This window comes from Mytilus galloprovincialis, chromosome 9, assembly GCF_965363235.1.
Source record: "Mytilus galloprovincialis chromosome 9, xbMytGall1.hap1.1, whole genome shotgun sequence".
In the NCBI taxonomy this organism is placed as follows: domain Eukaryota; kingdom Metazoa; phylum Mollusca; class Bivalvia; order Mytilida; family Mytilidae; genus Mytilus; species Mytilus galloprovincialis.
In genome coordinates, this window is record NC_134846.1 from 38,485,316 (window position 1) to 38,496,947 (window position 11,632).

An 11,632-nucleotide genomic window follows, 5' to 3' on the forward strand; every position below is an offset into this window, starting at 1 on the left:
ATGGCTATCGATATTAAGCGCAGATGACAATGGAGTGGTTGATGGTACTTTTGCTCACCAAGTTCATTATTTATTCACCATATCCTTTTTACTTCAAACATTAAAATAATCTCACAAGTATTCCACAAGATTTATCCAGAACATACAAAACATACATAATATAAAATACTTTTTCTTAAAATTTTATCAAACATTTAAAGACAATGTGCTTATCTTTTATGGCAACTTATATTTCTTTGAGTATGTGTGAACAACTGTTAATGATATGTATAAATGAACCATATATTTGAAGTGCACAATGATGCATGTAAGCATTATAATATGAATACGATGAAAATGACGCGTGATTTAACGTCCTTATTCATATTTAAACAAAGGTTCATACAAAGAGATGTGACGATAAAATTATAAATGAATTTATAGTTTATAATGTTTTTAGTTCTGTACTCCCTTGGCAAGATCCGGTTGGCTTCTGTAGCTTTCTTGATCGTCGGTGGAAGGTAAACGAACCATTAAAACTTCGCTGAGCTCCTGTTGATGGCACGGACATTGTAAAGCGTCTTACAGATTGTGAATACCTATTAACACAAAACATTTTGTCAAACAAGACGTTGAATCCACTTCGGAAAGTTTTGTTCATATAAAAATAAATGACTGGGTTTGAACCACAATTACTAAAGGCCACGAAATGGAATATAAGCCACAAAATATGTGCGTACATATGATTGTACAATTCTGGATTGACGTCACCACTAATTGTCAGTACATGAAGAGGTAGCCAAGTCAATGCATAGGTTATAACAACAGCAAACAACATCTTCAATGTCTGAAATAAAATAAAAATATATATTTATATTTAGTAAAATAAGTTACAACATTTAATTCGGTACAAAATACCGGTACATTCTTTATATGTATGTCCCATGGCAGTTGAAACCTGTAATCTATGGGTTGTCGTGAGTTGCTGTCTGCCTTATGTGTTTTACATTTTTGTTGTCGTATGAATAGGGCCGATGTATTTTTTCTCTTTCGAATGGTTCTATGCTTTACCATACCAAGGTGTGTATAACGTACTATACAATACATGTATTTTGATCACAGTTGAAGACCATTTTGTCATTTGGTCTTTATGGAAAGTTATCTCTTTGGCAATCATACTTATATAAGACGATAGCTCAATTCCCGAAAAATAAAATAAAAAGTTTGTACAACAGCCATATGAAGCATTAAATAACATTTTGATTGATTGTTTTTTTTTTTATAATATTGATTATAAGTCGTATACGTACAGGTATATCATTTAGACCATTTTAATCAAAGATATGTTTCAAACAGTTTCTGTTCATGTTTATTATCCGATTGAAACAAATACAAACGACAACCAGTCATAGCCTTCGGAAATGTAATCACCACTAACTTCAAATAAAGAATATCATAAAAATGAAAGTCAGCAATTTTGAATTTGTCATAGTCCCTGTAAAAGGGAAAATCTTTTTTTTTTTTTTAAATACTTCACCGTTGTTGAGTGTTTTTCTCACACATTTGTATTTCTTATTGAACTAAAATATCCTGAATGTGATATTTTTGAAAATTTGGGATTTCTAATACCTCTTTTATCGTAATACATGTATCGTGCTTGCAACAGAAACGTAATTGTATTACTGTATGACAAGGTTATAACGTTCCCGGTTAGTATGACATCGTACAATTGTTTTGCTTTGACAAAAGACACACTTACAAGTTAGCAGGTTTTTTTTTCTAATCAAGCATACCGGTTGCGTGACAAGTAATGTTCGACAAATGAGGATGAATGGTGGTGTTGTTTCTCTAATGTTTTAATGACTGTCTTGTCCGTGTTCAGACCTTTTATTTCAACAAAATATCAGAGATACGGTATCATTTGTCAATATTAATAATCACTAATAGCCGCGAGGTCAATACCCAGATAAAAACATTACAAACAAAGGCGACGGTTGACAATGCTTTTGCTGTAATGAAATATATTACTCTTCACTCTTTTTCTTTTCTGTCAGATTTAATTTCCTGAACCAACATCTTTAACAGCAAATATTGTCACCAACAGAATAAAATAGTGTGTTCAACCTCTCATCTATGTCTTATTTGAATTATCATACTGAATGTTTCTTTAATTTATTGATAGAAGTTTTACTAGTTAATTCAAAAGGGCAACAATTTCAAAATTCATACCCACTGATTCATATGTAAGAATTGTGGATATAACTTGACTTTATCCACAAAGAAAATGTTATGCATAAAGCAATTTACAACATACTAAAAGTGTTTAAATCATAATATAAAAATATATATATATACATACTAAAAGCTGATGATACAATTTTTATCAACCAAAAATTTTGAAGGGAAAACTTTTGTAAATACTCTTCAGTGTAAAGCTTCTGGATAATGCTGAAGATCTGTGTTCCATTGTTTCGTAAATTTTGTTTTTAATAGATGTTTTTGTGTAATGGATTATAAAAACTAGGGTAAAATTATCCTTTTTTAATGAAACGTTGAATTCCGTAGAATTAACTCCAGGATGGAAAAGAAATGCAGAGTAATGAAAGAATTCAGTGGGAATCTGCACTGTTTGTATTCATTCGTGAAAGTCGTGTAAATCGTCCAATTATACTGCATGACCTCATGTTTTGATAGATGCAAAATAAGGAGCAACATTTTTCCTAAATTGATGCTACATGAAGGAGGCTGATTTAAAAAGGTGAAAAAAATTTTCAAGCAAAAATTTTACAATGAAGTCCATTGGATTTTATTTTCTGAATGCAATCATGAGATTTGCATAGGCATTGGTAAAAACCTTGTGCTACTAAATAGATGTTTTCTTAGTTATCTACATCGAAATATATTTGGACTTAAAGCTTTAAATTTCACATTTGCGTTATAACATGGAGCGTCTCAAACGGAACTTGAAAGAATGAGCAACATGAACCTACAATTTTATAAACGAAATTATTTTCTGTAAATAGCTTAAATTAAAATATCCAATATAACATTGAACATGATGTATAATGCTGTCAAATTGAAATAGTTTTGTCATGATGAAAGACGAAAAATCCCATAAACATAGCATTATAGATACATGTACGTCATTACAAGTGTTGTACTTTTACGCAAATATTTAAATAGTATTATTGGTTTCTGTATAAAAGAAATATATCACTTTGGTGTAATCATTACTGGCTTTCGTGTGGCATTTAATAATGCGAATAAGATTCTTTCTGTTTTTATTCTTTTAATTTCAAGATTTTATGTGATGTTTTGTTTGATTTTGTTTCGTTAGCGCAAAACGTAATAATCGTCATATTTTAGTAGATATGATATACAAAACACTTATGCCTTTTTGTGTTTCTTTGATACATATGACGTGGCTCTGTACTTGCACTTCCAGACATTGTGTTTTTGTCATATGATAATTTTTGTATTTTTGTTTTTTATTTTTTCTATTGTGTTTTGTCTATATGCATGTGACTTGGCTCTGTACTTATTCATCCCGTCATTGTGTTATTGTGCAATTGTAAATTGTTGTATTATTGTCTGTCATGTTTGCTTATATGCTTTGTCTATTTGCATTTTTATGGTTCTTCTTACATATTTGTTTGTTTTATTGTGATTAAAATTATAACACAATAATGACTGCTGTACCCCAATTTGTGACATTTTTACCTTTTTTGTCTGTTTGTTTTGTTCACACATCGTTGACAATATAACTGCCATACAAGTTAGCTAGGTTTAATCCACCAATGTTGGCATGAACAAATTAGGACTATGACAGTTGTTATCCATTTGTTTTGTGTGTTTGAGCTTTTGATTTTTTTAATTTTGATTAGGGACTTTTTTTTTTAAATTTTCCTCGAAGCTCAGTATTTTTGTGCTTTTACATTTTACATGTTATAGTGTACATACGTCATAAATAATAACTTCTTAAAGGTAAAATGTAAAAAATATAAACATATTATTTATAATTTTGTAATAAAATTCTCAAAGTAGAAAATATTTCAAGGCTTAAATAATTGATACTACTGTCTAGCTTCTAATCAAGAAACGTTACTTTAATAAATGTATTCTTAATTTTTTCTGGAATTTTATATAACTAGAAGGAGTGTTGTCTAAGTTTGAAATAAATAATGTACAAACAATTTAGTTGATAGAATATGAAGACCACACAGGCAAAAATAAGCTTGGAGCAAACAAATAAGGATAACAAGTCTGTGTAATCAATTTTATCAAGTTTTAGGAAAAAATATACCCAACATATATCGGAAACAATTGTGATTAGTAAAAAACGTTTCATTTATAATTATATATCTGTAGGATTAACCTGTGTCTGGGAATATCGTCTGTCAATTAAGTCAAATTAAATTGAAAGCTTGCAGAACAATGACTGTAATTTAACGACAAATCATGTTCAGATTCCAATTCTATGTCCATTAAGTTTCAGTCATTCTTGTTTATTTCAGCTCAAAGGGATATTTTTGTAGTCATCTTAGAACTCTAATAAAAAGACTCATCTTAGGGAGCTACCATTTGATTATGATGGTGGGACAGCTAGGACAGGAATTTTAAACAAAGGCAGGATTAGATAGTTATCAAAGGTACCAGGATTATAATTTAGTACGCCAGACGCGCGTTTCGTCTACACAAGACGCATCAGGGACGCTCATATCAAAATATTTATAAAGCTAAACAAATAGAAAGTTGAAGAGCATTGAGGATCCAAAATTTCCAAAAAATTGTGCCAAATACGGCTAAAGTAATCTGTGCCTAGATAAGAAATTCCTTAGTTTTTCGAAAAAATCCTTTTTTTTTGGAAATTTTAAAAAAATGACCACATTATTGATATTCATGTCAACACCAAAATGATGACTACTGGGCTGGTGATACCCTCGGGGACGAAACGTCCACCAGCAGTGGCATCGACCCAGTGGTGTAAATAGTTATCAAAGGTACAAGGATTATAATTTAGTACGCCAGATTTCTGTTTGATTTGTAGATTTATGAGATTGTAACATCGGTACACTACTGTTGTTTTTCTTACACAAGATAGGGGGAAACATATAGACCTATTGATGACCTTCTGCTGTTCTTTGTTCTATGGTCGGGTTGTTGTCTCTTTGACTTTTCGCCATTTCCATTCTCAATTTTAGTGATTTTATGTGACCTGACATGACAGCTTTTAAATACGAATGGCTATTATAAAGTAATTCTTAAAAGGAGTAGGTCCAATAAGAATCCTTTTTAGCCCCAATACAATGCAGTTTAACAAAATTGATAAAATGAAAATTTTAGCATATTATTTAAAAAATAATTCATGGGGGATGGAATATATCGTAATTTAACCACGGGTTGGCCCGTTATGGCAAATATTTTACCCTGAGCGATAGCGAGGGGTAAAATATCGGCATAAAGGGACAACCCGTGGTAAAATCACGATATATTCAAGCCTCCATGAATTATTTCGATTCTAATAGGACACATTCGGCTATTGTTTTAGATCGAAGCGCTCTCTAGGTGGAGGCAAAAATTTGCCGTTCTCATAAACAAACGCACAATTAAATTGGCGTAAACGAACGGAGGAAACTGAATTAGTGACATGCTTAAAGTTTTTACAATAACGTGTTTAGATAGTTTTGGGTGAATTTAAATTATATTTTACTTATATGATTTTAAAAAATCGGCTTATACCACATTTAACATCGTTTGATTACGTTTCCTTGTTGTGATGATTTTGTTTTGGCAAGCGTATATTTTACCGTAAAATACTCAAAGTCATATTCTTACGTCATCGTTCTATGACGTCGGGTATCTCATTCATAAAAAGGCATATAACGTGGGAGTACGATTGGAACTAATAACAGCCGGACAATATATTCATATTTTACCACGGGTGTGTACTCAAAGCGTTTGAAGGACGTCATGTTAGAATTTAAAGTAGAATACTTCTGCTACATAAATATGGGCTGTTTTTACTATAAAATGCACATTTATCAGGTACTAGCATCATTAAGTCATATTAAATTACTGAAATCTTCACAATTTTAGCATTTGAGTTAATGATTAGACGGCTTTCGTCTTAAATGGAAGTGGTCGCATTTGTGTTCATTCTTTATATCTAAATGTAAGTTGTATTTCATGATGATAATACATAACATATATAAAGGTTGAGGGTGAACACCATCTAAAAAGGGACATATTATACCAGAAATTTGATAGATTTTAATATTTAAGCTTGAATTGAGCGTCTTTAATGACTAAATAAGTTCAAATATTTCACATCAACTAACTGAATCTACTAAAGTAGACACTTAAGTGTTTAAAAAGTGTCCAAAACCTTGCATCAGACGAATCTGAAATTTGAGGCCAAAATCGGCTCTTACCGGACATACTCCTTTAAATAAAGGCAACAGTAGTATACCGCTGTTCAAAAATCGTAAATCTATGGACAAAAAAAAAATCGGGGAAACAAACTAAAACTGGGGGAAACGCATTAAATATAAGAGGAGAACAACGACACAACATTCAAATGTAACACACATAGCAACGGACGCAGCATTAGACAAAATCCGATGAGAATAACCAATATAACATCAAAACCAAATACATGAATTTGGGATAGAAAAGTACCGTGACACGTCTTATAGTAATGTGAATTCACACTCAAATATAGGAGAAAACAAACGACACAATGGAAACACAACGTAAAAATATTACACACACAGAAACGAACTATGATATAACAATGGCCATTTTCCTGACTTGGTACAGGACATTTTTAAAGAAAAAAATGGTGGATTGAACCTGGTTTTGTGGCACGCCAATCCTCGTTTTAATGGCATTGTTAAATATAACATTAAAATGACAACATAATAATACAGGACTTCAATACAAATAAATAGGAGAACGTATTAGGCAAAGAAAAACATGAATAATAGATAACAAAAGGCATCAGGTGTAAAATTCAATACGTCAAAACTGCGCCTCGTCCACACAAGACTTACCAGTGACGCCTAGATATAAAAGTTCGAAAGTCAAAAAAAGGTACAAAGTTGTACAGCTCTGAGGATCAAAAGTTGAAAAAGGTTGTGACAAATAAGGCTAGGGTTTTCTGCTTGTGATAATAACATCCTTATTATTTAGAACAATTTATGCTATTGCAAACAGTAAATTTTATCAAATGAATATAAAAGATTTACATGATAAAACTGACGTCTTAACTAATTACAGAAAACAAAACTAATACATAATACATTGAAGCCCAACACAGAAAATAGACACACCCGACTTGGTCCAGGCCTCAACGCAAAAGTCATTAAAATGACGTCACATACGAAGTAGTAAAAAGGCACAAAAATTACGTCACGCAGACATTTGAATTTCTGGAACAGCACGAAAATGACGTCACATTTGAAAAACTATATCTCAAAAATAAGATAGAAATAGGATTGATTTAAGATTATAATAGAACTAAATACTGATATTACATTTAAACACAATGCACATTGCAATACTAATTAATAGCAATTACCTGTATTATATATATGTCCGATTGAAAGAGAAACAAGTCAAATTCAACACATCATAAAAAAAAAATGAAAATTCATAATATCTTACCTTTCTTTTAGAAGAAGCTATCCGCATATCCCTGGTGCTATCAGCCTCCCCGGGAGGTTGCTTTATCCAAATCATATAGCCTATATGAGTATAAGTACATATTAAGATGAATAAGGGTACAAAGTACTGTAGTAACATGATGAATAAACTGTAAATGTATCTTGACTGATGACTCTCCCACATTTCCATACACAGTCCGTTCGAACCTGGTTCAAATTGTAAGTATACGATTTTCGAATGTATTGCAGTAGGTAAAGCAATAATCATCGAAGACATCCAGAAAACAAAAATCATAACTCTGGCTCTAGGTTTAGAAATTCTTTTCTTTAGAGGTTTTGAAATAACAATGTGACGGTCACATGCCACTGCCACCATGGTCAATGACCGTTGTACAACGGCAACAAGTTGGAGATATTGCACTAACGGACACATCACATTTCCGAAAGGCCAATAATGAAAAATAATATTGCTCATAACGGTAAACGGTATGCAAACAACAGTCATCAAAATATCGCTGAATGATAAACTAGCCAAGAAAAAATTTGTTACAGTTCGAAGTCTTTGAACAGTAAATATTGTATAGCATACCACAAAATTCCCTCCAATGCTCACAAAAATCATAAAACCATACAAGCATAGTAGCGTCACAATAAACGAATGAGGCAAGGTATACGGTTCGTAAGTTATGATTGTTCCTTCGAGGTCTGATGTGTTGTATGTCATATTTCTTGTTTGGTTCAGTAAACGAGATATATTTCTATTCATCAAAGAAATTCTTCCCTGCATCAGTTTACAGCGGGAACTTCATTTAGTTAGAGTATGTTCTTTTCCGTGTAGTTTTGTTCGTCTGGAAGGAAATTCCATATTCATATCGTTTTTGTTGTAGAAATTAACACATCAGTAGACTACATATTGACACCTCCTTGCTCTGACCCTGCTTTGAAATGAAATGAAAACATATACTCCGTACATTTCAAAATAAAAACCCACTAATAAATAAATCGATCGAAGCTTTTTTATTTATATACTTGCTTTAGTCACAATCAATCTCAAAAATTGCAGAAAAACTTCATCTTATAATGATATAAACTGTTGCTGCTGTTATTGGGTAATTGCAGAATCAGAAATAGCTTTGTCGTTGTTTTATGAAAATGAAATAAATAAGGAATGCAGCTGTAAGTTAAAGACAAGAAAATGACAATGGAATGCACAACATGTGGGATTGTCTTATAAAAATTAGTCATCGATTATCTGCAAATGAAAAAAGAAATAAACAGTTGTAATTCAATTCAAAGTCGTGTTTTTTTATAAAGGAGGCCACCAAATCACGGATTTAAAAATAACTTTTCTCTATATGCTATGCCTTTTGTGTGGGTGTGTGATTTTCGACATTGCTGTTAATAAAAGATAACTATCTATCGTCTGTGTATACATATCATTGAATAAACAAAAAACACAGAGGCTACAGATACCAAAGAAACATTCAAACTTAAATTCCAAAATTTAATTAGTGTATATCCTTTTGTCAATCATTGTTAAAAGTCCATTTGTTAATATCTTAATGGTTCATTTATTTTTTGGTTGTTGTGTAGCAGTTTTTGTTTGGTTTTTATTGCAGCCAATTGAGTAATAAAAGTGAAAGTATTCTGCTCTGTATAATTGCTAACCTTTGTGTATACATTGTTTTTTTTTTAACAGATGATATCAAGTATAAGACACTTGAAAGTTGATATTGTTTTCAGCATAAACAGTTATTACACCACATAGAACAACACCATTCAGCCTTTGCTTGTTACTCTGTAATGGGTGGTTATAGTTCCGTTTTGTTACTACAGATGGAATTTTCGATCGAGATTTTTTTTAATAAGGTTTGTTACTCAAAAAATAATTGGCAGCCTGTATTTCAGTTGTTGTAGTTTTTTGTTGTATCTCATGCTGGTTTTTCATTTATTTTACTTACATCAATCTAAATGTTGGTTTTTTTTTTTTTTTTTATTTAATTGTTTGATATTTTGTCATTCTGGGGCCTTTCATATATAGCTATACAATATCGGTTTTACTCATTGTTGACGGTTATACGGTGACTTTAAAATGTTTCATCTACGTCATTTGTCTCTGAGGATAGCTATCTTTTTATCACTTATATCACATCTTCTAATTTTATACATTGTTCTGATCATATGTCTGGTATTGCTAGTATAGTCCCTACTGATTGTTATTTGGGATCCCGTGCTCATTTGTTTAAATGCCAAACGTCGAAGGTTATATCAAATCCATATTGTCTATTTTATCAATAGTTGAAAAAAGTGTTATTTGTATACTATCAAATACCAGTATTAATATTATAAAACATAGTACGTAGGTAACACTGGAATACATCCTACCATCTTTAAAGTCATTTGAAACAAGTTTCTTAAAATTATATTGTCATGAAAATCATTGAAACAAAATGATTTCAAATATATTGTAAACAAAGTTCTCTATGCACGATATTTCAATATTTATTATGAATTCATGACATAAATCGACGGCAAATATTTCATTTTGTGAAAACTGTGCCGGCTCATTCATTTTCAGAATCATGGACTACATGAATAATAAGTGAGATAATAGACATGCAATAGATCGATGTCAATTTTTCATATGTATTTTCCATGTGTTTCTTCTTGTTAATTTGACTTTGTATATTAAACGGTTGTTAAATAATTTTTTGTTTTAAAAGTTTTCTTTTAGAATCAATAAACACTATCTAACTTCCACGTTTGTTTGCCTTTTCCCTCATCAAGGTGTTTTGCACTTTCTTTTTGTGCTTGCTAATGAGAGATCTCGTGGCAAGTTCACTGCATACGGAAATGCTATCATGGATTAAGAGTACGGGAAGACAATATCTCAATAGCCGAATATTTCTGAATGAACACATGTTTCTGTAGTAAATTTGAAGTATCAGGAGAAAATTGTCAAAACTTTTTTAAGATTTTGACTTTCTGGTACGGCAGAGGCAACCAGTTTAACTTTTTTTAAGTTGGTATAAATGTAGAAATGAATATATATGAGATGAAGTCTCGCAAGTTTATCAATATTCATCAAATTACATTTGCCCATCATTGGATTCTAGTCTTTATTTTAAACAAAGATGCTCCACACTGTTGAAAATTAACTTAGTCTGCCTGTTTCATTTATGTGACGGTTAACTCTCATTTAAACCTTCCTTGCGAAAAAAATATATATTTTTTTAATTTTGTATATAAAGCCTTTGTTGACAGTGACAATGAAAGACAATTGTAAGATATCAGTTACTCACATGTTTAACGTTAAACTATGACGGACAATTGGGTGAAATATACTAGTCAACAAAAGAAACTATATAAGACATTTTTTTTCAAATTAAAGATGAAGTTTTTCGTTTATAGGACCAAACTTTAAGATAATAATACTTAATGGCCATGGAAATATAAATCCGTTCAAGAAATTTTTGTTTTGCTTTGATGAAGTCATTTGACAAAATTTACATAAAACGACAATTTTTAAAACAGAAATTCCAAATAATGATGCCAACCTCTCCTTTAAAGGTAAAGGCAATATTTGCCATCAATTCTTTTTTATTAATCATGCAGTTTCTTCGTTTATTTGTAAAGCAAAGTTCGGTCCTACAAGAAATCGTTAAAATGTAAACATTATCAAATGATTTACCATAGACATTATTTGTAAAGTGAAATTCAATAAACGGTAACAACCTTAAAACTAATCCGAAAGGTTCCAAATTTACAGTGTGTTGTTTTCATATATAAAGCATTGATTTGGGACGAAAACAATTTTTTTTTTTTGCATTTTTTGAGATAAAAAAAAAACACTTTTTTACCAATAATTTAGAAAAATGATATTTAAAACCAGTAGTTACAACATAAACATAACTTGATAAGAATATTAAATATTTTTAGGCTAAATTCAAAATTCATTTAGTGCTTAGAAAATTATGTGTCGATTTTTT

The 11,632-nt window shown here is 31.0% G+C and overlaps 1 protein-coding gene across 1 annotated transcript; it reads right to left on the minus strand.

Moving 5' to 3' along the window:
* Positions 1-252: 252 nt before the first annotated feature.
* Positions 253-8,574, minus strand: LOC143044962 (RYamide receptor-like). Its single transcript, XM_076217241.1, has 2 exons — positions 7,645-8,574; positions 253-826 (listed from the first exon to the last, which is right to left on the minus strand). Exons 1-2 carry the CDS (start codon positions 8,428-8,430, stop codon positions 425-427), a joined length of 1,188 nt encoding a protein of 395 aa, XP_076073356.1. The 5' UTR covers positions 8,431-8,574; the 3' UTR covers positions 253-424.
* Between the last annotated feature and the right edge of the window lie 3,058 nt (positions 8,575-11,632).

Excerpts from the sequence above, each read along its gene's own strand:
- LOC143044962 (XM_076217241.1), bottom strand. The coding sequence starts at position 8,430 with ATGCAGGGAAGAATTTCTTTGATGAATAGAAATATATCTCGTTTACTG. Across the intron at positions 827-7,644 it reads TAGCTTCTTCTAAAAGAAAG|ACATTGAAGATGTTGTTTGC; the intron begins GTAAGATATTAT and ends ATTTTATTTCAG.